Genomic DNA, 27949 nt, shown 5'->3' with positions numbered 1-27949 from the left:
ACATTCTTACTAAATAAAGGTTTGCCATAATCTGGGAATAAGCTGTTACAGGTTTATTTATGAGAATTTCTGCTTTCTAAATGCTATCAGATGAAGCTATATCTTTTCTACAGCTTGGTACATCCAACAAAGTAGGGCCTATGGGAAAAAAGCTATCATTGACATGAAACAATTAGGAATTCCATTATACACATAATGCTTTGTGTAGTTGTTGTTAGTTAAAAGTTGGAATTAAACAAAAGTGGGTAATTAGTATAGGCCAAAATTAAACTGAAGAAACTGGCAAAATTTTTTTGTTCATGTTACATTAAAAAATATCATGACCTGCAGAGGTATACCATAAAATTTTATTGAAATATTTGAAATATCCTTTAATACACTTGGAACTAAGAGTTTCAAAAAGAATTCCTGTAAGTTCTTATTAAATTAAAAAAAATTTGAGAACTGATACTCCCTTATACTAAGACCCCCAACATTTTGAAAGGCTGCTAGAATTCTTACTATTCCACCATGTTACTTTCAATTTTACTATTAACTACTTCGACATGTCTAAACATTAGCATTTGCTATTTGTCTTTAGCATTTATAACTCCTGAGGTTTAAAAAAACCAATAGTCCCACTTTTGTTATGTAACAGGAACAAGAAATCCACCAGCACCAAAAACTTTAAAATTCATATCTTTAGTAGCAATCTTCAGAACACTCTAGATTGAAAATGTAAAAATTTGTTAAAGCATGCAAAAGTGTAACAGTGAATAAAAACCACAACTGACAATATATTGGTTAACATTCCAAACATGTATAACCAATGAACATGGCCTAGGTTTTTTTTTTATTGGTATTCACTTCAGAAACTTGAATCCACAGATATAAGCAGTATATAACCAGAAAGTTACAAGTAAACACAGATTATACATGCAAATTTCTGTTCACAAAGATCACATGTGCAGGTATATGAATTAGAAGCGTGCGTCTAGCTTATGGCCAAACTTTTTAAAATGCAGAAATGTAAAATTACATCTTGAAAATATGAAGAGATGGTCTACACACTTCAAAAACCAAACGTTGCTTATACCAGATGTATGACAGCTATAGGATTCAAGTGACAAGCAATAAGGTTTCAAGAAATTAATACTGGTCAAAGAGAATGGGAGTATTTTTACATTTCACTGAAAATACATTGACTACTAGAATACGAAATCTAGCAGGAACTTAGGGGAAAAAATTACAAAATCTAAAGCCAATTACTTAATATTTCTTATTACCTAAGCAACAGCATAACATTAAAAGAAAACTGCACCTGCATTTTAATTGCTAATCACACATTAATGAAGTTCTCCGAAAATGAAATGTAACCAAAAAAGCTTCAAACTCCAAATGAGAAGTCTACAAGGCTCAGATTAAAATGTGGAATGTTTCAGATGAAAGTAATAAAAATACAATTGGTTTTGTTCTTTATTGAATGGAATCAAAAGTTGTGACATTTCTTTGAAGCTTAGAACTACTAAATTTCATTTCTTTGAATAGTTCTATTTATCTTTTTCTTAGTGGTGCAAGTTGTCTTAAGTAGTTTACGAAGTCAGTCTCTACAAGTACTTCTGTCTGTTACCATTTCGATAAAACAAAAACAATTTTTCATTAACTTAACCGTATATGCATTTTTGCTATAACACTTAACACATGAACAGACATCTATTATTTTTCCACTAAAACAAAAGAGTACAATAGTTTTCTTCTAACTATCAGTATTGTATTTTAAAAAAGTTAACATTAAAAACAAAGAACCATTATTTTCTTTTGAAATCATTAAGATTCTTGTACATCTTAAGCTTCCTTCTTCTGCCTGCGTTCTTCTGCCAATTTATTCAGAAATTTCTGAAAAAAAAAAAAATTACAGGAATTGTTACTTAAGAAAAACATAAATGGATATTAACTCTAAAATATTTTATTCATGTTTGACGACTGGAGTGCAATTTAACTATATAACCTTACCACTATTTTAAAGATTCAGTTATTCCTATTAAGGTACAAAACTAAACCGGTTCAGGACACAATAACGCATTGGAAGAAAATGGTCAAATGTGAAAAATGGTTATTTGAATGTGCAATTAACCCTAACTTATATAGATAAGAAAATAAGACCAGTCACAGAGAGGAACTGCCACTACTCTTTAAGAATGTATGATTAAAATGACATGCAATTATTGGATGCTTTTTCTACTAAAAGAGGGCAAAATTTTCTTCAAGAGCTTATAGTAAATATTTGAGGTTTGTGGGCCATTTAGTCTTTATTTACACTCCTCAATTCTGTTATAGCAATACAAGTAGCCATAGGCAATACTTAACCCATTTCCTGTATAGGGGAAAAAAGTACAGCTCACTGCCAGCATTAATTTAATTTTACATAAACACGTTCTTTGAGGCTGAAGCAAACCTGACTGGTTTTCCATGAGAAAGTAAAATATAAAAACTGTTCTTGGAGTTATTTCTAAACAGAACTTGTCTCTAATTCTAATGTGACAGAAGCATACACAGAAATCAGATTCATCAAATGAATCTTCAGCTAACTGTCCAAGAACAATGTTAACATCATGTATAGGAATGCTACGTTTTCTAAGATTTGACATTTTTGTGATCAAGAATTATTATATTTTGTAAATGGTAATACCACTACTAATAACAGAATGCTATAAACAGACTGTCATTTGTTTCCAAAGACTATTAATATACTCAAGTGGTGCGAAAACAATAGATATTTCATGGCAAACTTGGGGGATAAGGTTAGGACTGTAACTTGCGAGTTATCTTGGGGTAAATGCTGCAATGTCTTGGGGTAAATGCTGCAACCGCAAGCGCTGCTGGTGAGTATTCTCAGTGCAAACAGGAAATGGGTTAAATAAATAATCATGGCTGTGCTCCAAGAAAACTTTATTTACAGACGGCAGCAGCTGGGCCACAAGTGTAGCTTGCTGACCTTTGTATTAGACCTGTAACTTCTACAGTTCCTGGACACCAGAGATCTGTTAGGACCTTAATGAAAGCACCCAAAAAATAAATAAATAAATAAATAAATAAATAAATAAATAAATAAATAAATAAATATAAAATAAAAATAAAATTTAAATGTAATCTAAACATGAAAAGTTTCGTCGCTCTTGGTTGAAGTTTATCAACTGTATAGTTATTACTAATTAATGAGAATTAAAAGCCATCATATCCTTAAAAAGAAAAAAAACCTCCCAGTTAGAAAAACATTGCGTTACTATTAGGCAAGATATTGTACTACATTAATAATAAAGTTGACTAAGTTCCTTTAAAACAAGAATAGAGCCACTCCCAATGGAACAAATATCTAGAAAATTAAAATAGCTAGAAAATCTTAGCTAATACTCTCTATGAAGTATATCAAGCACCCAGAGACCACTTTTATATTTATCTAAGTAATAGACATAGTTTCTGCCTGGCACCAAACAGCTTGATATCAAATCAAATCAGATCTATTAAATTGTTTCTACCTCTGAGAATAACTACCATTCCTTTTCCATATCCATGATGGTTAAGATAGGTATAAGCAGCAAACACTTATATTTAAAACAAATGATTCAGCTAAGTATTGGATTTCCTAAATTCAATGCTATCTTTATCTAGTCAATGCAAAGAACATGTTTGAATATTTTGTATTATAAAGCAGTGTGGAAAACCAAGTTATCTACAATTATGAGGTTTTCAACTCAAATCTTTCAAGTTTTCCCCCATTATTTATTTCAATGCTTAGTCCTTAAAGAAGCCACTAACTAAAATACGGAATTTTAAAATATCCAAAAAGGAATTTGTTATTGTTATGCTTTATTCATTTATCCCAATATTTTTATTTGCTGTTGGTCATAAGACTTACTAAAGTGTCATTCCTAATAAATAATAATTTAAAGTCAATGCAAAAATGATGAGACATGGCACTTTACAAAGTTGGAAAAGCTCTATATTATGCCGCTTGGTCTTCAGGCCTCCAGTATTTTCCAAATTAGAGAAATTACAGTCTAATACTCATTTGAGAACACTTTCATTTTATCACAGAATTTATAACATGGTTGGAAATTACCAAATTATCATTTAACTAGAGTGTACTTTAGAAAGAGGCTGAACAGATGTTTCTAGAATTGATTTAACTGCATTAGGCTCACCAAAAGAAAACTGTTATCTCTCAGTCCACAGACAGTATTACACACATTTTACTCTCTATAAACTTACATGATTTGTTAGTTTTCACAAAAGAACTCTTCCTCTTTAGGATTTAGCCTTACCTTTAATTTCTGATAATGAGGAAGGCTGCTGCAATGAGTATTCTTTGCAACTTCTTCATTTGTATAAAAGAGTGAACACAGCTTACAGTAAAACCCTGTTTTAGGTATCACATAGTCTATACCTAGAACACAAACATACATTCTTACAAATTCAGTAAACTGAGTATTTTAATTAGTGTTCTCAAATCTTTTTTTCCTGTCAGTATAATCTGAATGAGATAACATTTATGAGAAGTCCAGTATAGCCTAAGGTAAAACAAAATCAAACAAAAAAACAGCATTAGTTAACAGAATTGTGTTTAATTGTTGTGTAAGGTTCCACCTATTTTATAGTCTTAAAAAGGCAGAAATATAACAGATAAACAAAATAAAAGGCAATGTGAAATTCTCAGAAACCTTTATGAGGGAAAAAGAGAACATATTGTGTAATGATAAAAGATAATACAAAATCAGGAGACTTGGGTAAGAAAAGAGAATGCATCACTCAAGATTTACAAATTGTTTTGTACAGAAATAAATTTAAAACACTATCAGAACTCATGTTAAGACCAATTTAAAAATCTTATTTAATAAGAGTTTGGGGAGGGTGCGAGGGGAAGAACAAAGCCTTAAAGCTCACCAACAGGAACATTGGGCTGATACGGTCCAATTCTATACTCATCTGGGATTGTATAGTCCTCCTTGTTTTCGTCACTTTGGCCATCTGCATTTTCACTTGTATCTTTGTTGGGATCATCAGCATTCTCAGCAGATTCAGCGCCTGGTTCTGTATTTTCCTCATTTTTAATTCCATTTTCCAACGCTGCTTCATTTTCTTGATCAAGTTCCTCGATCTTGTCCACCTTAATTTCAACCAAACCATCATCATTTCTGTCACCAGATTTAAATGCCATGCCCGATTTACGAAGTTTCTGAAGTTCCGAATCTTCCTCATCACCAACCTCATCTAGAGTGACAAAACCTTCCATACTCCCTGGGAAACGACGCTGTTAAGAAAGACAAATTTACTCTGCAACAATTATCCTGCAGCATCCCTTCCATTTGCTTTACTTGAAGGGAAAGGGATAGCGTCTTTGTCTTTATTCATTTTCTCGAAATACTTTTTCCTCCCCCCCGCCAAATTTACTGACTTTTTTAAAACAAGCTTGTTTTAAAACTAAAGGCTTGCCTCACACAAAGAACAGAAAATAAATGATATGAGGATACTCATATTCAAATGTCTACACTTTCTTAGAATTTTATGCTTCTAGGGAATGTATCAAAGAACTGACTTAAAATAATTGAGTGATGTCCTTTGGAAAACAGTATCTTATAATACAACTGTTGTTTAGAGAACACTTAGTCTAGAACAGTATAGCAGTTAAAAAAAAAAAATCAAGTACTGGAGCACCACTACCTAGGTTTAAATTTTGGCTCTGCCACTTATAAGCACCATGACCACGGACAATTGAATTTCCAATGCCTCAATTTCCTCATTTCATGAAATGGGAATAACAAAGGTATCTACCGCACATCGTTATCATGAGGATTAAGTTAATTATCACACAGAGCTCAGAAAAATTTCGTTTTCTCATAGTTGAATGTTTCTTAAAAGAAACAAATAGAATAAAAATTTCATTTCAAAAGCCGTTTTAATGCTCTAATCCTTAATGTAATCATTAAGAGCTGGTATACCATGGCTCTTTTACTTTTCTTTATACTATGAATGTATTTTTATATTCATATTCACCTGACATGCTCTTATTTATAGCATATGTTCTAGAAAAAGTGTTTTTAAAAGCTATTAAAATATATGATCACGCTTAATATTTCTCAAATAAAAAAAATTCTTCAAGTTCAATAATACTGGAATGATTGGCAAAATATTTTAAGTATCTTTGGTCAGTTAACTTATTGCAAACTCATACCCCATCTTTTTACAAACAAGCTCAACTATACAGCTTCCTACAAGTACTTAAGTACTTATATACTACCACTACAATATAGAATTATGTAATAGTTGTAAGTATTTCTCCTTCATTACTAAAAAGTTCTTTGGGAGTTGATTTTTGCCAACTATAATAAGAGTCCTATTTAATGTTTATTGCAGAGTTTAGATTTAAATGTTTATATTATGGTTCATATCTGATTTTTTCTAATATAAATGACTAATTCTCTCTGATCTGACCCTGCTATGGTAATTAATTTGAAAACTTTTATTTGATCTAGTTTTCTATTAAAACAGGCCAATATACAATCTTTCTTTACCTTTTTAAGCTTTTTCTTCGCAGCTGCTGAAGCACTTGCATCTTTTTTCACAGCTTTGTCTGAAGGTTCCTTTTTCCCATCAGAAGTCACATCACCTAAATTAGCAAGATCTGTTTCATCTCCCACTGAACTGCCACTTTCTAGCAGTGCTGCTGCTTCTTCTTCATCGACGAGTAATTCATCTTCGGATTCAAGAAGCATGCTAGGTTCTTGTTCTGTCTGGTCATCCTTTGTATCTTTTTCACCATCTTCACCTGACTTCTCTTCTTGTTCTTTACCTTCATTTGTACTTTCAGTCTTCTGAGAACCATCAGTTTTGGATTTCTTATCACTAGGAGATTCTTTGCCATCTGGAGAATAAGATCTTTTTCTGAAATCAAAAAGATATACCTCATTAACTCTCTTGAGTTGGAAAACAAGTTTAATATACCAGTGTTCTCTCTCTCTCTCTCTCTCTCACACACACACACACACAACATTACCGGGATTTATCTTTTTTCAGTAAGTCAATGCCTCTGTTGGGAATCTAAAAGACAAAATTTTGCATTAGTTAAATAAATGTATTAAAATATTTACAGAATATGTAACTGCCCAATTAATAATTGATAATCATCTTTTATATAATCAACTAATAAGCTTATTAATCCCTATAACCATACCTAAGATTTTAAGCTGCCTATAGGCAGCAGTTCATCACAATATTTTGATGGAAGAGTGGATAATTAATATTTTGGTAGAACACTGTTCAAATAAAATCTAAAATATAGTAGATAAAAGCAATAAAGATGCTTTTACAGAACACCAGATAAAAAACTTCTTCTGAGGAAAACCAGAAAAAGAAAAAAGGTTGCTGTCTTTCAGTAACTAAACCTTTCAATAAGAATGTGGTGACTTGAATTATGTGGAAATAAGCTTTACAATGACTGCAAATGAAGTACTACATACCCTTAGTACCAATTTTTTATATTTTTCAGACAGGTCAACTTTCACACATCTCCCCTGGAACCAAAGGGCCTTTTTCAAACAGTGGTCAACCATTGCCATTGCATCTTCTCTGGTCTCCATCTCTATAAATGCCTTAGGGGGGAAAAAAAAAAAGTTAGAAAGGACATTATTTTTCTGAGAACTGTATAGAATTCTTGTGCTTATTATTTTTTCTAAAAAGTTATTAAGAGTTAAAAATTCATTGAATAAAATAAGGAGTACCTGTCAGATTTACAAAGTAGTACCAATCAAACTACCTATATGTAAGGCTTTCTGCAAAAAAAAAAAAAAAAAAAAAACCTTAGAAGATTTTACTCAAAATACCCTAAAAACAAAAAATTAATAATTTAAAAAAATCTGGAACAGACAAAAACTCAGAATGCTGTTAAAGCAAATTGCATTAAAAAAAAAAAATCACGTATAATGTGGAAAGCAATACAATAATCCCAGTTGAAGCAAGAATAAATAACAACTATATACATACACATAGGAAGATCTTGGAAGTAAACCCTGGAAACAAAACTGTCACTATCCTGAGCAAGAGACGACACTTTTATTTCCCAGTTTAAACTTTTCAGTATTTATTCAATGCTTTACTTGGATCATCTATGACAACATAAAATTATTGCTTGGCTAAGAAATTTATCTATGAGAAGATAAAAAAACACACTCCTGCTTTCTTTACTAAAAATTATGCACAAAAAAGTCTTAAAGCACTTAATCCTTTTTACAACCTCTACATGTATATTACCTGACTTTTCATCCTCATCAGTATATAATTCTTTATTTTCCCATAAGGCTCAGCAAGCTTAAGGACAGCACTGTCAGAATATCCAGAATGAGGTAAATTGCTGAGATGTATCACTCGTCCAAGCTCTTGCTTTTGATCAAATTTCTGATCTGGCTTCCCTTCAGGTTTCTTTAATAACACGGGAAAAAAAGGCGCAAGTCAAATGTTGGTAGGTATGCTATAATTATTAGCTAATAGTATTATCCTAGTTATTAGCAGCAATTTTAAATATCTAAAGTTAATAAATATTAAAATGATGTATTAAATGACAATACAAATTTGGAAAAATAAATATTACCTTTATTCTTTTATACTTCTGGGATAAATGAACTCTCACTGGCTTGCCAAATACTAATGCCGGTGTGGTTGTATAGTAATCCACTGCAGCCTGAGCATCTTCTGTGGTTGCCATTTCAATAAATGCCTGAAATCGCACACAAAAAAACTATTTCAAACAAACAAACATTGCTCAGTCTTTCCAGACATATTTAATCATTAAATAAAAAGCACTTCGAAAACTCAACATTGCCAACTTGCTGTTTTATTAAAGGTCATCATAGATTTTTTATTATTATCTTCACACTACTAAAGCTATCATTTATGCCCACTAGATTAGAAATGATTTGGTACCATTTTGGTAAAAGTCTGAAATGGTTTTCCAAGGATCTTTTACAGCCTTTCTCGTAATATAGTGATAATGACAATTTACTACTTAAGAACCAATTTATAGTTACTAATTATTCGTTAGCACCAGAATTTAGTTATTATAGCAAGTCCTTAAATAACATCTTTTCATTATAAAGTTTATGAAATGCCGAATCAACTTTAATTCACAATTAGCACGTGGCAAAAATGGTTTCATCATACATTGTTTTATTTAAAAAATCTATTGACAACATAAGTGAGGACTCATATATTATCACACTTCAACTACTGGCTTTTCTCCTATACTTCATTCCATATGGATGACTTAAGATTACATTGAGTGGTTTTTCTATACAAAGCCATGTAATCCCTCTAGGAAATAAAAGGAATTACATCACTAAAGAAAATAAATCCCTTTAGTGATGAATAAATACTATACTTATTTCAACTCATACCTCATTGATTTTATTTAAAATCAGATGATTGGAAATTACTCCAAATGGTTCCACCAGCTGTAATAATTGATATCTTAAGTTTTTCCCTCGCTGAAAATCCATGATGTGAACAACTCGGCTAGTTTCCTATACATTAGGAAAAAATTCATGTCAGTAAGGCTCTTTAAAAGCAATATGAAACAGATTATACATTAAAACTTTTATAGTCTAATAGTAACCAGAGAACATTTTAAGTATTTAAAATAACAACTCATAACAAACATTCTAGAGAATTTAAAAACTACACAGGAAATACAATGTCGGTAGGGTAAATCTCGAGTTTCAAAAAAACAGTCTGCACTGAATTTAAAATTGAATACTGTGTACATTACTGGATAGCAAAGTTCTTAAGACTCTGAATCAAGGTGAGAGATATATTGACTATGGGCAAATGAAAATTAAAGTTTTAACGCTTATCAAAGTCACAGGAAATACTGATGGCTTTCAAACTATAGTGGTCTTCCTATAGAAAAGACTGATGCAGATTCGATCAGTAAAGATTTAAGTCAAACCGCATTCCCCCAAAACAGCAGAGAGTAAAAACAAGAGCCGCATTACTGACCACTCTGCCTTTCTGCATGTGTCTTGGTCCTTGCAGGTTCCCATTTCCAGCACCTTTATGCGGGGAAAACATACTTTTTCAGTACTGTAATAACTATATTTGCTATAATAGGTATTTCAACTGAAGAATGAACACCTTTCAAACACTAATAAAAGGATATTATAAATATCATGAGTACCATGTTGTCTCATGCAAAATGTATATAGTACCATGTTATTTTCAAATAATATTTTAATGAGCCTTCTTTTGCCCATAATCACTGCGTTTTATATTTACATAAATTTTATAATCACCTAGATTTCCTCTTGGTCCAACTGCTGGTCCCCCAAGATGAAACGAGGGAGGTGGAGGTCCCAGAATTCCTGGTGCTGGGTTTGTAGACTGCTGCAACATGAACGGATCACCCCTAGTAATGTGAGAACATAAAACATGAGCATCATAAAGATATCCATCAGAAATAATTAAGATTCATTGTTAAAGCACCCCTTATATGACTATGATTTTAATCTTTGGGGGCATTTATGTGTGAAGCAATTAGGAAAACATCTATGATAATAGCATTAAAGCAAAAATTACTGCATAAGCCCCCCCCAAATTCTTTCAACCCAATGACTTTTTACCGAACCCTCAGATTCAATAAAAATGAATTCAGAAACTACTTTATGAAATGTTGAAAGTTTAACCTGAATTCCTTACATTGATCTCCTTTACAAACAGCAGCTTAAAATTTTTAACTTACATTGTGTGTCCTGTATCATTGTCAGGATTCCATTCTGGGTAGCTTTAAAAAGACCAGAAAATTAACTTTAAAATAAAACTGTCCTTTTCACAAATTAGCTTTGTTTGGCCCTTAAAATAGAGATTATTAGTAAAATTATTTAAGAGTCTAAGTGTTAGAAATATTAGTTTAAAACATGTCATCTGAATTTTTCCAAAGAAAAATTTCAGAACTCCAAATCAATCCAAACAAATGAAAAACAACTTGTTCTGCACAGTTTGAAAATGTAGGTAATGTTGAAAATAATTTTTTTTTCTGTATTTGTTAAGTCATAGGAAAAGTGCTGCACAAGGGATTGGAAATATGGGCTATACAGGGAAACAAGGACAATAGGTTTTCTTTCTCCAATATTAAGTACCAAGAGGATAGCTGAGTTGTAGACTAGAAAGCAAAGGCAGCACCAATAGAGCAATTGCCATTCCAGTGAAAAATGGGGATTGTGTGTTCAATTTCATTCTGGCAGCTTAAACTCAGAACCAAAAGTATCTCAAAAGCAAAAAATTAGATCCCGAAGGATATTGCTTGACAGCTAATTTGTAACTTCTAACGACTTTCTCCCTTTTCTGTATACTCAATATTTTTGGAGCATGTATTGAAAATGTTCTTATAAATCTATTCTATGTATCAAAAGCTATCTTTAAGTCTATTAAAAATTCTTGTAATTTGTATAAAAAGCCAATGTTTATTTACCCTAAAAATATCAAATAACAAAGTACCACTATCATTGAATCTAATATTCCATGTAAGATTCCAGATCTAAACATTTTATTTGTAATTAGTATGAAGTATGCAGCAATAACAGTGGATATTACGAGTAAATGATGAACTCCCCAAAACCAATCAATGGCTGTTTGATTCACGATAAGGATGCTTTAGAGGTATTTCAAACTCCTACATTTCAAGAAGAAGCTGGCATCGACGACTGTGACTTGCTCCATTGATATGTTGACTCCACTCCTGCAGCAAAGTAAATTAGTAGAATTAACAAAAACAAAATGAAAATATTTTAATTTGAACCATTCAAACTCTAGGATGTTAATCTATATATGCAATATCATAGGGTGTACAAACACCTGCCATTCACTGATACTGAATTAATTTTAAAACCATTTCTCTAAATCCTTGTAGCTTGATCCTGCCCTCAAATACTCCATGCACATTCTTGGAAAAACTGGACAAAACTTGGTTAACATACTAATAGACCTGACAGGGAAAAGATATAGAGTTAATAAAGATCAAGAATAGTAACTGACTTTGAGATCAGCTAGACATTAATTTCTGTTGTAGACCAAACTAAATTATTCATGTTATATTATTAGCATTGCTTTTTTGTAGTACTCTAAATATGACAAAATATCCATGCTTACCTACTTTTCTAGAAAAATATATGCTATAAATGTGAACAATTAGTTAAAAATAGACTCTTTAAGTAATCCAGCCTTTTGAGGTATGCTCCAAATATACTACAGACATAAAAAGCTAAGCTGATTCAACAGGAATGGCTTTTCTAGAAAATGTTCCCCATTTATCAAAAAATTAAGCTCCCATTATACTTCCCCAAAATAAGCCAATTTCAGGATGCCTGTTTCCAACTTTCAAGGGAGAAAAACATTTCATTTGGTCAATACTTGCTCCGTGATTATTTTAAATTTGAAGGAATTAACTTTTTTCTATTTTGTGCAAATAAAATTTCCTTTCTTTACTTGAAAATCCACATATAAATGATTGATGTTTTAGGTAATATAAGAAAGTTGTTAGGAAAAGTAGGCTCTGCCACACTGCCTGGGTTCCATTCTCAAAGTGCCACTTACTAGACGTGAATCTCTGGTAGAAAATATTTAAATTCACTGTGAGTCAATATTATCCTAGGGTTTTGTGAAAAGTAAATGAATAAAGGTAGACTGCTTATCATAACATTGCCCGGCACATAGTAAGTGCTCAAAAAAAAAAAAAAAAAAGTGATTATTACACTGCTTATAAAGTTATCTTGTTTTACAATTCCCGCTTTACAAGTATTATTCTTTTACAAATTCCCACAAAATGAGGCAACTTTTGTGACATCCACACTACCTAACAATTATATTTGGAATATGAAACATGGTCAGGCAATGTTGTTAAAAGGGTCTCACTTCAAGCTGAACTAAAACAAGCAAATTACAAGAGATACCTTTTTAAAATGTTTTAGATTTATATTTTATAAATGGGACCCTAATTTTTAAAAACTGCTTTATAGTACAAGTTTACATACATTCCTATGCCATAATAGAATTAATTAAAACCCCATAAGAGAATTAAGATGGAACACATCCAAACAGAATGGCACTTCTCAGAACTTGAAGAGCGCTCTCTTAAAGCTAGATTGTCTTTTGAAAATAATGGCTAATAGCTAAGGAACTCAAAGAGATCTCTCCAGCTGGCTCTACAATCAGATATCTGGGATATAAAAAGGTTTTACTTGCAAAGCAACAGACCATTGACTTGTTGAAGGCCACTTTTAAAATGGCTGTAAGCAAGAGGCGCCATAGGTAAAGTTCACAAAATCCAGAAGACGGATTAAACAATTAACTCAGAATTTTCTGAACTAAAAATATTCTCAGATTTTATTTATAAAATATCCTTGAGAAGCAGTGTGTTGGGAGAGAACACTATATAGTAAGTTACCTTATTAGGAATGCTTCTAATTTACAGGCGATGAAAAGGGTATCTACTTGAACGGAAATTATTTATATCCAATTCCTATGCCCTTTAAAAGTTCAAACTTATGGTAAAACTGTAGCTGATCTTTCAAAGTACTAGAAGGAAGGCTAAGATCAAAGAATCATTTACAAACCTCCCAAGCTCACCCATTACTAATTTGTACTACCACGCCTAACCTTTTACTGTTTGGTGTAAGGTGAGAATTAAGAGTCAAAGGTTTTTTTTAAAAAACTATATCCTTGGAGTCTACACTGAGGTAACTCTAACATCAGAATAAAGAAAAAGAATTCAGCTTTTGAATTTAGAAATTCTGTAGGAAAACTACATTCACCTTGACGTCTTTGAAATACCTAAGTTATATTAAGAAAGGATAATTTGGAGAAATAATTCTAGAATGGCAGAATAAAGAATAACATAAGGGCCTCTAGAATAATACTAAAAGGAAAAATATGAACTCAAGTGACAAGACAACAAAAGGGCAGTTTTCTCTAGTGAAAGGAATTTGAAGTTGTATAGAAAAGCAACCTGACATTCAAAAGTGACCTAGAAAGAAAAGCAACACCACTGAAAGTCACTTAAAATGTCAAAAATAATGATGACAAATTAGATGTTTTTCACTTAAAAGTTCCTTAAGAAGTTTTGATCATGTAGGTTATTTAATGTTACCACTAAGTGAAAAGAACAGATTTTCCAAGTTATGCAGCAATACCAGAGAGCAGGATGAAATGTTTTAAAAAATTTTCATTACCTACTTGCACCACAGAAATTTTCTCTGAAGTCACTGTATCTACATCAACTACAAAATGAGTAAGGACCACTACTAAACATGAATATCTCTTCCCCCCTCCCCCAATAATGCAGGTACCTGGAAAACATCAGCTATGTTAAAGAAATGAAGCCAGGTACTTAAACTTAAAATTGGTCCAATTTACAAATAGAAATTTTGTAAATTAAACAAAGGGCCTCTAAAATAGTTCTTAAATGTTCCCAACATTCTGACAGAACACCAACACTAGCTAGGTACCTCACTCTTGAATCCAGTTTCATTGAATATTTTTAAATTGTTTTAATTTAGATCCATTTACTATCATTATTTATTAATATTGTTCAGAATCTCGAAGGTAACAAAATTTGGAGAAAAAATAATCATACATAAAATAAAAACTTTTCTGATTAAAGTCCTCTCAGTTTCCTTTTATGTTCCTTTACTCAATGATTTTTCTATGTGCAAACAACAAGGTTAAATTACTGCTCAAAGTCAGGATAAAGAGACTTCCAAAAGGTTTTGATTCATAATGACTGCAGTAATAAAGATTTTAAGTTCCTTACAATCACTTTCACTTGAGACACTGTAACTAGCGATTTTCCTTGGAATTCAGAGACCTTTTCTGAGAACACTGATCAATATTGCCATTACTGCAAATAGGCAAGAAGTAACAGAAAAAATGGAGCCACTAAAGTTTAATGGACCTTTTCAGTACTGAACAAAAACTAACTTCCATGATATACTTGGTATATCCAACAAATATGAAAAAAGACAACCCCAAAAATACCAAACAAAATTTTCTAATTTCTACGAGTTTGGGGTTCTATGTCTTAAATGGAAATTAATTTATGAATTTAAATTTAGCATTTGCTGTTTATTTTGGTATGGATTAAAGATTAAAATATTCCTTGTTTGTATACTTAAATTATGTTTACATTAATTCAAAAGGTTTTTGTATTATAGAAATACATATTTAGCTAAGAATTACTTTTTAAAGACATTTTTCAAAATACTCTTAATTCAAATAACAAGACTTTTCTCTTAATCATGAGATCCAAACAGATTAAAAAACAAAATCTAACAATCTGATTTAGTTTATTCAAAAATTAACTCACTAAAAAATGCATTTAAAAGGGATAAATATGAAAAGAAAATGACCTTTCCAGGTGTTACTGCAAATAAAAAACCCTGTAACATTAACCATCAAGTCAATTTCATGGCAGCAACAGGTTCCAGTTAAACAGAATTAACTACACAGCACATCAGGAAAAATGGATGGTCATAGATTATAGATCCAAACTAGCAGAGTGCTATAATGTTGACTTTAAGTCAACTGCACTGTTTTTTTTTGGGTGTGGGGGTGGGGGGCAGAATCAGAGAATGAGTAAAATTGAAACACTAAAAGAGAAAGGACAACATATTTAAAAGAACTTTTTGATAAAGTTCCCATTTTGCCAGATGTGATAATTAAAGCAAAGGAGAATTCACTACATCTTTGTTTTGTTTTGTTGCTCAAATGACTATACCAGAAGTCTAAGCCTAAGTCAGAAAAAGAATATGCTTATGAGGAAACACAGAGCAGGATACTGCAGTAGTTGATTTTTCCAAGTCTCTAAAGGGATAGATGTAATATGGGACAATAAAAAGTGAGTTCTGAAGTATGTTTAAGAAAGTTGTGGAAAAGGAGAAAAAAAATGATGAAAAATTTCAGTCACAGTATGAGAGTTTGTGTTAAAGGGAAATCAAAAAAGGAAGAATGAACTAATCTAAAATATGAAACATACTGAAACAAACACCAGGGCTCTACATTAACTCTTTCCCTGTAGCCACAGATAAGGAAAAAAAAAGAGAATTGTTCAAGAATCCATCTTTACTACATACAAATCAGCAATCAAGACAGATGGAGATCTGAAATCTAGCATCCTGAATAGCACATTGACTGAAAAAATAAAAATAAAAAAAATGCTTAATTCAACAAAGCAGACAAAAAACTGCTTAAATATGATTAAGAAGAACATATTGATGCCAAAAACCAACAAGAAATCCCAGTGGATGACAGCTTTGTGGCCAGAAGCAATCTAGGCAGATTGTATTAATGTAAAGCCCTGGTTTAAAATGCTCAAAAAACAATTACCTTCCAAATAAAGTGTTCTCAAAGCATAAAAATTCTTGATCAACTCAGTGTCATCAGACTACAGAATCAGAGTAAAAGATAGGTAAATACAGAATAGACACTACAATGTAAAAGAAATTAGAAGCATCTGTTGCATTAACTCACCTTATTAGAATGAACTGGCAAATCACATATAGAGCACAGATGGGGATAACCCTTCGGTAAGAGTCCATGGAAGTCTTCAATATTGCTACTTGGAGGAGCGCCCCTCTTTTTCTCAAAGAGAGATCTCTCTTGTAAGGGGCCAGGACCACGTCCCATTCTCTCATACTCACTGTCAAATTTATGATAGTTATGCGAGGTCTCACCAAAAAAAGAATCATCCCTACACCTTTCTCCATCTCTTAATCTGTCATCTTCATAATCCATTCTGTCATAATAACCAGATTCTTGAGAACGACTTCCATGGTCATAATCAAGCACTGGGTTGAGACTAGGACCACGATCATCAAAACTATCTCTTCTAAAGTGCCTTTTTTCTTCCCAATCATCCCTAGGTACTCTGTATGGTGGCTCCCGTGTAGCAGATCTGCCATCTCTACCATAACTCAATGTAGGGCCTTCTTCAGTTCTCCTCCTTTTAAGCTGTAGAAGGATTTGGGGCAAATTCTCAGGAGTAATCTTGTCCTCTGGATAACGACTCAGTTCATCTAAGTCTCTAGCAGACAGACCAAAGCTGGCCAAAATGTTACTGGCCTGGTCTGCATCTCCACGGTGTTGAGAAGACAAAGGGAGTGGACCTCTACTTCCAATGTTAAATATAGACTGCAAATTATGGGAAGAAGTACTAGCAGAAGACAGTGCACTATGAGCTCCTTGTTGATTCAATGAAGAACTCATTCCAAGATTCATTAAACTAGCAAGGCGTGCAGTACCCTGGTTCATCCTTCCAAGAGATGCTGGCATACTTAAAGACTGGGTAGCAGCAGCAAGAAGGCCTATTCCTGCTGCAGACAGGTCACGCCCATGACCCTGCGAGTCCCTACCGAGAGATGACTGCTGGAATGACTTGGACATTGTAGAACTATCTCTTGGCTAATTTATAGATTACCAAAAAAATTTTCTTAAAAGATGGCCAAAAAGAAAGCTCAAACTACAAAACTAGGTCAACTTTGCTTCAAAAAAATGGTAACGCCAAGAAAAAGGATCAATAAGGACTGTAGAATCTTCTTCAAGCTGAGAACCAGCAGACAACTCTGTAGAAAAATAAGCAATTTTAGTCATAAATCCCTTTAAGTAGATGCCGTTTTTTTAAAGAAAAAAAACTTATGCATCATGTTGATTAAAAAAAAAAAACATTTAAGATCTCAAACTTACAAGGAATTTATTATATATCTTAAACAGATTCCAGATGTATGCAGAGCCTGCATATAGATATTTAAAAAGTGGTCTTTCATGCTAAAGTTTTAACTGTTAAAGGGAATTTCATACTAAATTTAAAAACATTTCAATTGAAGGGTTGGATGTCTGAGTACATCAAAATTTCAGTAAAAATATAGATGGGTCTTTTCTTTCAGAAGAATAAAAATACACCCTATAGTATGATGCTTAAGTTCCAGAAGACTAAAAACAAAACAAAACAAAAAATCAATGTCAGCAAGTCAAAGATGAATCAGTTGTATTCTGCTTTAGAAAATGAGACCTATTATAACTATCAGAAAGAACCAAGTAAAATAACAAATGAAGTTTAGGTGTCAAGTACCTACTGTAAGATCTAAGACCAAACACAATAGCTGAGATCTTTATGTAGCAAAATCATAAGGTGAAGACAGATGTGAAGAAAAACAAGTGACTTCTGACAGTTTAAGGATTTCTGCACAAATTTAAGCCATATAACTAACTGCTTTCTTACTGTCCACCTTCTATCAGGCAGTGCTTATTCCATTTCTAGTATTATAAAGTAAGGAGAACTAAATATGGTCAGTATAGAAATAAGAGACCTCCCAAGAAAAAACCCAGGTACAGGAAGTGTAGGTGATTTAAAGAAGTGAAACTCCCCAAGTTAGCATCCACCAACACTCATCTAATTTCAGGGCTTCAGAACCTCTAAAACTCAAGTAAGGTAAAAATGAAAATGAGATCTTGTATAGATTTGTGTAAACTTTTCACAAGAATAGCCACAATCACTTGGAAAATTTTGGTTTTGAATACAATTACCCAAGATGTGTTTCTAGATGAAATTATTTTTTCTTTCAAGTTGTTTTACCTCAGAAATGGTTATGTAAGAATTTCCAAAGCATTTACATATGATTCTCACAAAATATTAAATGATGTACATAACAAATGTCCTTGATGAAAACACCTTTTTATAATCACGACGACATAGGGAAGTCTTAAATTGTTTGTTACAGAATTCTATTTGGAGGCTTTGCTAAGTCTTATACGTTTGATCACCCATACATACACCTAGGCATTGATGATAGTTCAACACATTAAACTTTATTACAGTAAAAACCAGGCAATATTCAATAGTTACAAGTCTATTATGGGACCAAGCCCACCAAGGACAGGATAAAGCAAGGAACATTGGACGAATATAGTGGCAGAGGAAGTATTAAAAAAAAAACCACAGGCAGGACTAGATTTTACAAAAAGATGTGACAAAGTTAAAAAGACACAGAAATGCCATCAGAGGTGACTGGAATTATAGATGTTTTTGCACACCAAGAAAGATGAATTTGAGAAAAGACACCAAAGAAACTAGTTCTGGATCACATCCACTATATAAACTACTTAGACTTTAAGATTAATAAAATAAAGACAAGAGTCAGGTGGACTTTGGATGAGTTTCTTTGATATCTTATAAATGTTATACAGAATGGCAGCTGAAATACTGTGTATAAACACTGGCAGGACCCTCTAAATTTTCATGTATACTTTATATTTTAAAAGACAAAAACTTTGAGGGTTTTTCAAAATCAGTATTTCAAACTACCAAAGTTATTATTAATTGCAGTTTTGCTCTTCATGTAATAGCCAAAGCTCAGTATTATTGAAAAACCAGTTTTTTGAAAGAACTACTCTTTTCCTTCAGGGAAATTATACAACAGTATTATGTATAAGATCTTTATTGATCATATTTTAAGGAAATGATTATCACATTGCAGAGATCTCAATTATTTTCTTTGTATGGTACAATGAAAACGGTGTATCTGCAAAAAGAAAGGTTAAGAGAAGTAAAGGTAAGATGATAACCTTAAGACAAAACAAAAAATGAACTTCAGAAAAAGGGCAAGACAATGTTTATATCTCATGACGACTTGTAATTTAATTAAAAATAACCTTAATATTCTTGACCCAGTTTCAACTTAAATGCAGCCAGATCGACACAAGAATTTGAGAGTAATATTACTGAATAGGAACTTAAGTCAGACCTTTGAAATACAAACAAAATTCTTACAAAAAATTTTAAATTAAAATGAATTGAAAAATCTGACGTGACACCACCATTTAAAGAGCATTTATGAATACAATTCCTTTAGTATCTTTGGTAATTGGTAAACATAAGACAAATAAGCCATTTGTTAAAAGGCTCATTTAAGTGAGACTTACTGCCTATTAAAGTTAAGCACAATACTGAAACGTTTACTAAATTATTAGATTTTTAAAAGATTAATAGCTTATTTTGTTTTACTTCCATAATTATAAAGTTGCTTTTTCGCAATACATTATACTAGAGGTTTAATAAAATTTGAAAATAGTTCCTTTGACATTAACCTAAAATGTAACATCAAAATCTAATTTACCCACTTAAAATCTTTATGAAGCAAATTCTAAATGCCCATCAACACAGAACCTTTCACTTTCAAAAAAGTACCTCCATCTCTCCCAATCAGAAAAATAAAAGAACGACTAACATTATCCATAATTGGGCTTCACAAATGCATTTATAACTTGATAAGCAAATTCTTAACAGGCATTTTTACAGACAATTCTACTAAACAATTTACCTAGAATTAAAGCTGGTTTATGATCTAATTGCAAATGCTACTAAATGTAAAACCTTACAAACAGCTAGAAAACTGTAGTTTATAAAATTCTCTTCTGAATTAAAAACAAACAGGACAAGAAATTTTCAGATTTTCCAAATGTTCTATCAAGGTCAAACTTGTGATTTGTTAGCTTCCCAAATATGTGTAAGGTAGCAACCAACGATACCAACACAGTAAAAATGTCCTAATTATACATCAATAGATGGCACGTATAGCTCACTACTAATTTCAAAGTGTCGTCATTTAAAAGGCAGTTCCTTAATTTTTGTCATTGTCACACAAAAGCATTGACTTCTGTGATCAGATCTTTTAAACTAAGCACCAACTCATTTCTAATTAAAGTATGAAGTTAGGTTAATAAGTCCCTATTTAAAAACTTCTCATTTATTAATTTGATAATGGTTTTCCAAATAACTTATCAACATAGCTTTATATTTTTTATATATTTATATATTATATACTTTAATATTTTTTAACTTGTATTTCATTTAAGGGTTTGATTTTTTAAAATGATTATATCTCAGGAACTACTCAATTTTTCATACAGAGCTTGAGCCATTTTGAAACCTTATACTTTAAAAAAGTGAAGGAATTAAGTACAAAGTGGTAGTTATCAAATAGTCATGGGAATGTAAAGCATAGGAAATACAGTCAATATGGTAATAACAATGTATAGTGCCAGGTGGGTACTAGACTAGCCAGGGGGATTACTTTGTAAATTATATAAATGTCTAACCACTATGCTGTACACCTGAAACTAATATAGTATTGAATGTCAACTGTAATTGAAAAAATCAAAAGGAGCGGGGGAGGTAAAGGGGAACAAGAGGCTCAAATTTCCACGCATAAAACAAGTCAGTCATGGGGATGTGATGTACAGCATAAGGAATATAGTCAATAATATTGTGATAGTGTTATACAGTGTCAGATGGTCGCTGGACTTATCGTGATCACTTCCTTAGGTATATAAAGGTTGAATAATTATGATGTATATCAAAAACTAATACAAGTGTATATTAACTATATTTTGATAAAAATCTTTTAAAAATAAAAAAATCCTTATACTTTAATGTGTATTCTTCAGTATCATGATCTCATCTCACTTTGGCATACCTATAAGGGGCTTAAAAGGCTTTTGAAAATAAACTACTGATTCTCGGAAGCTAAGCAAGGTCGGGCCTGGTTAGTACTTGGATGGGAGACTAGGAATATCAGGTGCTGTAAGCATTTAAAAAAATTTTTTTCCTGGCTACTTTCAATTAGACGTTAAACATTTTTCAAATTAAAGCAGCACAGGAATGATAAGCCCGTACTACAGGATAGCAACTTATTCCATTTACTCGACAATTTGGACTCTTGATTTTAATCTATGATACTAACTTTGCTCTTTTCTCTACTTTAAAGCAAAAGCAGTGGTTTTTATCAATGCCCCATTCTGCACCTTAAGATTTCCCCCTCAACTCATTTTATGTTCTACTCTTGGCTTCCACAAACTTATACAACTTTGATTTGGTATATACTGAAATTTTTGGAGCCCAAATGCCTTGACTTGTATCCTGTTTCTATTACACAGTAGCTGTAGGACCTTGGGCAAATTACTTAACATCTGTTTGTTTCCTCATATGTAAAATGGGAATAAAAGCGAAACCTATTTCATGAGGTTGTAAAGACTTAATAAAATGACACATATAAAACACTTAGACTGGTGTCCAGCACATGGTAAGAAACAGTAAACTACTTTTATGTAATCTGATCCTCACAATGAGAAAGCAAACTTTAGAGATAAAATGACTGATCCAGAGACTTATGCGTATAAACCTTTCACTGTACTGTACACCCTTATTTCATACATCAACTTCAATGTCCCATCCGCTTCTATTCATAGCCAGAATTCATATTTAAATTGTTACCAAACCAGAAGTCAGCTTTAAAAGACTAGTAGTAACCTAGACAACTAAAATTGAAGAAAAGAAGTGGATCTTAGTGAAAGTGGACAAATTAAACCTCTTCTTTCTTCACTCTCTATTGCTGGTCTACCTTTAAGTTACCTTCTTATCCTCCAGAACAAAAAGTCTTTACCTCTCTATTTCCTCTGCCATAGTCTTACCAGAGATCTTAAGTTCTCCAGCCTTTTGGCTGGTTTCCTTGCATCCACGTTTGCAGATTCCAATATAGATGTCCTAAAACATCACCCATCTTACATTCTACTGCTCCAAAACATACTACTCACTAAATAAAGTCCACACTATGGTTTTCAATATCTTTCATATGTTAGTTGTATCCTACTTATCTAAACCCACTTTCCACTATACACCAACACCTTATGAGAGAGATCATTTTATAATAAGTTGAGACTGCTCAGCACTTGAGCAAATTAGCTGAAATGTCTCTTCTCCTCTCTTCATTTAATACTAACATTTCTCTTAAGGCCCAGCACACCCCCACTTCATATAATGTATACAAACCAGTGTGTGTACATTCAAGTTTAGAAATAAAACAAGACCTTAAATACTTTCTACCTACCAATTTCTAATGCATCTCTTCTGCAGTTCCTTATCTTCAAGTTTTACCTATTCATATCCTCAAAAACACATTAATTTTGCACATCTAATTTTTTTTACAAATTGACAATATGTACATATCATTATTTGCTTTAAAAAACTGATTTATACAGGAATTAAACCTACATTTTAACTGCAATATAGATACCATTATGGCACATACACTTATCTATTCTGCATATGATGAACATTTAGGCTGTTTTAAATCTCTTGCGTTATCAAGAATGCGGCTACGAATATTTCTTGGTGTCTCCTGATGCTTAAGTGTAAAACTCCCTCCTCCATGGTGCCTTTCCAGAATACCATCATCCACACAAGGGTCCACAGTTAAGCATTAAATTGTTCTGATGTCTCACACCTCACAGCAAGATCATTTTAAGCACAAATGTTTGTATTTCTTCTATATTGCTTTTCCGTTCTCAATTACTGCATGAGTCAGGTGCTCAACCACTTCACTTTCAAATTTCAAATATGGTATTGGTGGTTCTCCTGTAAGTTACTATACCAAATGAAGATGTTTAATAGCATAGTAATCCCCACAAATGGGGGAAAAAAACATACAAAACTTAAAAGATCAGAAAGTTCTGTATCTTCATTAGCAACCTATGATACGGCAAATCAAAGATCCTTTTAAGACCCTAATATCAATCACTTTGTAACTTGCTGCATTTACTGCTTGCCCCCTATGACGTCTACCATAGGCGTTTTTCCCCTTTGCTCTTATCCAGCACATCCAAAAGGGATTCTGCCATAAGATATGTACCAACAACCATAAGCTACAAGGACTCTAGATCGGCCAATGTCAAAGATATGTCATTTAAAACTTTTTCTAGAAAAGAGCAAGTATTTTATATAAATTAGCTTTTAAACTTTAGCCTCTTAAATTTTTAATTGAGCTAACAAATAAGCTCACTACATACCTAAGAATTATAAATTACAGCGTTTTATATCCCTGACAGTGAAGACATTGTAATAACCACATATATACATATATAAAAACAAAACTACACTGTCTACAAACCTTCCACCCCACATCCAGTGAACTTGGTATTGTCTATTCCAAAGTTAAGTCAGTTGAGTGCACTAAGAACTGTTGCAGCAAATGTGGGACAGTTTTAATGCAATTCTAACTAAAATAGGTATATTTAAACAAAGTACTTTTACCTAAAAGATGTGCTAAGAACATCAAATAAACCATTATCCAATTCTTTGGTTTTGCTTATTCTTGAAATAGTTAATGACTGCAGTTCATATGGTAACCTAGTTAGCATTAGTCTTGATAATGGCAAACTTAAGATTTTTACATAAGACTGTGTTCAGATCCCTATGTTTGTCTACATATAACAAGTGACAACTTTTTGTCACTTTCGGAAAAAACTGCACTTCAGACCTCAAGAAGGGCTCACTTCTACCTCAATTCCTCTAAAAAAACAACATGCATGAGATTCTGGTTTTTTAAGCGGCCCTAACATTTACAAAAAAGTCTCTCTCCATTACAAAAGTAAATATAATTTCTTGTGGAAATCTCAGAAAAACACGAGGAAAGAAATGCAAATAATCCATTAACTCCAACATCTATACTTTTTTGGTATGTTTCTATTTTTATGCTTATTTACACGTTCCTTTAAACGAAATATTAAAATTGGCACCAGCAGTTTTTTACATTCTTTCCAATACTATATTCTATTGTCATTTTCCCATCATCACTCTCTTCTTAAAACACTGTTTTAAGAAGCTGTAGATTTCCATTTGATGGCCGCACCAAATTTGTGAACCACCAAATGTTGATTGAACCTTTTAGACTTTTAATATGCTTAATAACCCAGATTAACATACACGTAGACAAATTTTTTTGGCACAGAAATCTTTAACACACTATTCCCTTAAGATGAATTCTTGTAAGAGAGTTCTACCACTTTTAAGTCTATTTATTAAAATATGAAGAGTCTAAATGAAGTATCCAATCAAGACGTAAGCATTCTAGAACGCCACTGGTTAACCAGATAATCATCACCTCCTTGGGCTTTAATCTTCTCTTCTATAAAATAGAGATTTGAACTACATTTTATTTCTAAAATTATGTAAGACATTTTCTTTGTATTCCTCAGTTGTTAAAATTTGTTACCTACCATTAACTGACTTGTAATATTAGTTAATATTTCCCTAAAAGCGTTCAAAAAATTAGTACGTTTAAAGACTCCTTTAATATATACAACGTTCAGATCAAGAGTAGTTAAATCCTTCCCAATTAGTTTAAAATGCTATGTAAAAGCAGCACCGCTTACACGGCTGGGAAGGGAGATATGTAATGATAAACTGAAAACTTCCCCCGGGTAGAGTATACACTTGTTATAATCATATAATGTTAAATGGAAAGGAAGAAATGTAAATATAAAGCACTTCAACACAAACATCTTCTGGCTAAAGAGCGTTTTTCCAAATCTTACGTAACAAGCCAGAAAAATCTTAAATGTAGTATGTAAATTGTGTTTGATTTCAAGTTTGCAAAAACATACCACGGAGCGTTTTTGCAACAAAAACCTGTCCTTCCTCGCCTTCTAGATTACTAAAATTCTAATGCTGAAAAATTATTTTGACTGTGTAGATGACTGAATCACTGAGTTTTTAAAAAGAAATCTTATTTTGAAAATTTAAGCCTAAAATATTATTTTTGCCCGCAGAGAACTGTTAACTGAGAAGAAAACTGTGTCTTATTACTTAAAAATCTTAAACCAAGCTCTCTGTTCAATAAGCAAAACGCAACATCAATACAAAAATCTCATGACTACGACATGGGAAATCAACGATTCTCATTATTTCAGCGCGCTTGAAAGACTAGAAATTTCGGAAACGCCATAACCGTTCTAGAAATATCTAGCTGGAAAACTAACTGATCCAATAGGAATATTATACAGAATAGTGCGACAGAGCAGTATAAACATCTGCGAGATATTCCTCCACAGTAAGCAGAGAAAGTCCCTGTGTAACACAGAACATGGCACAGAGCTAGCAATAAAAAGAACAACGATGCGACTACATCACGGTACTCCAAACCCTTTGTTTGGAAACCGGAAGGTCCCACATCACACGATCCTCTCTGGAGGAACCTACTGACAATATTTTAATAAAGGGAAAAGGAATGTGAGGTGACTCTTTAAACAGAAACTAATCTCCTGCCTAGCAGCATACTGTAGAAGGCTTTATCCACGACGCAATACGAAAAACAAGCGTTAACGTTTCATTTTCGGCCATTTTTAAGCGACGAGGGGGAGAGGAATTGTTTCTGAGGTCCGGCTAAAATCGCGCGCGCGTGTGGGCGGGGACGGGAGGAGTCTTAGGGGGCTATGAGGCGATGGGCGAGGAGCAGAGCGAAGGCCTTGACACCAAGAAATTCTGCTCAAGCGGCAAAGCTTTTGAGTCTGCGAAATCCTCCATTTTAGGGCACATTTTCAAGCGCAAAGGGGAAAAAAAAAAGCCAACAAGTATGTGGGACTGGCACTATCCAAGAACTTCGCTAACTTAACTATCCTCCCCAAACGGCAGGCCCCCTATGGACAGTCGGTCCCTCAGGCCTCCGGCGCTCCTCCCTTCCTTTCAGCGCGGCAGCTCGCGTGTAACGGGTTCATCGTCCCGCCCCCGCCCGCAGCAAGCCCAGGACGCGGGAAGCTCGGCTCATCGGCTGCCCTCAGAGCCCCCCGACTCTCTCGCCGCACCCCAGGCTCTTGGCTGACCGAGTGTCTCCCTCCGGGACCGCTCACCTCCAACGCCCGAGGAGGCTGGCTGCGCCGCCACTGCGCTCCTAACATGGCGGCCGCCGATCAGGCGGCTCACATACGCAGCGCGGAGGGAGGCAGAGCGGACGAGCGGGAGCGAGCAAGAGAGGCGCGCCGCCGGCTCCCTACAGCCCCTGTCGCCATCGCTGCCTCCTCCCGGCGGACGCAGAGAGCCCCCGACCACCCCACCCCGATTCTTACCCGCTTCACGCCTACCTTAAGGAAAGGGAAAGGGAAAAGGAGAGGTACCTCTCTCCTAGCGAACAGGACGCGAAGGATCCCACAATCCCCCGCAGCAACGGCGCTGGTAAGAGGTGGCAGCAGCGGCTGCAGACCAAGAACAAACCCACTCTCGCGAGAGAGCCTGCCCCCACCCACCTCGGTTCTTGTTTCTGCGCGCGCCAGGCCCCTCCCCCTACTCCGAGCGCGCACTTTGCTCGCGTCCTCGGCGGCGATCGTTGTTCTCTAACCCGGGAGCCCGCGTGTGGCGGGAAATGGAGAGAGCAAGAGCCTATGAGTTCGAGTCCCACTCCCCCTAAAGCTTTTTTCCCCGACCCCTAAATTGCCTGGTGTAAAATTTAAATAGAGTATGCGTTGGAAGTGAGTCGCGGGAATCCCTGGCTTAAACCGGATTTCTATCCTCTCAGACTATTCTCTGATTATTTGCCGAGGCGTGGTAGGAAGCGCCAGGAAGTGGGAACCGATACGATTTCGGTTATTTTTTAATCTCAGGAATTGTGTTTAGGAAGGTCATTGAGGCGGAAGACAGCAAACCTATCCAACCGAAAAGACCACTTCCGCCATTTGGCGAATTTGAATGTAAAACTCTTGAGACTGGTACAGGTTCTATATGAGCAAAGCAATAGCACGTGTGAAAAACCTGAGGCGGACTTTGATAAATTGCAGATAAGGCTGGAGAAAATGGCCATTTCCCTGGGGTTGCAAATGCAGAAGGACAGGCAGTCACCTGAAGTCTGAGGTACATCAGCGAATACAAATCCTGACTAATAGCACGCAAATTTTTAGAATAAGTGTGCTGAATCGGATTCGCATCTTTAAAAATTATTCTGAGTCCACTGTGAAGATAGTGGAGGGGGCAAAGATGAAGACGACTAGAGACCAATAGAAAACTGAAGAGATCATTTAAGAAAAATCCTAATTTGATTGAATATGGAAGATAAGACGT

General features: G+C 33.8%; 1 protein-coding gene across 8 annotated transcripts; it reads right to left on the bottom strand.

The window, feature by feature from the left end:
- Window positions 1–38: 38 nt before the first annotated feature.
- On the bottom strand, window positions 39–27166 carry MATR3 (matrin 3). Of its 8 annotated transcripts, none has more exons than XM_039836233.1 (15): window positions 27013–27166; window positions 16543–17633; window positions 11697–11758; window positions 10763–10804; window positions 10317–10429; window positions 10024–10076; window positions 9423–9548; window positions 8621–8746; window positions 8284–8451; window positions 7494–7625; window positions 7031–7074; window positions 6549–6918; window positions 4921–5287; window positions 4302–4423; window positions 330–1875 (listed from the first exon to the last, which is right to left on the bottom strand). In XM_039836233.1, the coding sequence occupies exons 2-15, from the start codon at window positions 17452–17454 to the stop codon at window positions 1825–1827; spliced, it is 2688 nt and encodes an 895-aa protein (XP_039692167.1). In that variant the 5' UTR covers window positions 17455–17633; window positions 27013–27166; the 3' UTR covers window positions 330–1824. The 8 variants fall into 8 exon arrangements, with proteins under 8 accessions (XP_039692166.1, XP_039692167.1, XP_039692165.1 ...); XM_039836231.1 differs by having other exon boundaries at window positions 26980–27135; XM_039836235.1 differs by having other exon boundaries at window positions 4921–5143; window positions 26980–27135.
- Between the last annotated feature and the right edge of the window lie 783 nt (window positions 27167–27949).

Source organism: Pteropus medius, unplaced genomic scaffold, assembly GCF_902729225.1.
Source record: "Pteropus medius unplaced genomic scaffold, Ma_sr-lr_union100, whole genome shotgun sequence".
Classification (NCBI taxonomy): Eukaryota; Metazoa; Chordata; class Mammalia; order Chiroptera; family Pteropodidae; genus Pteropus; species Pteropus medius.
This window is presented reverse-complemented; position numbering and strand designations above follow the sequence as displayed.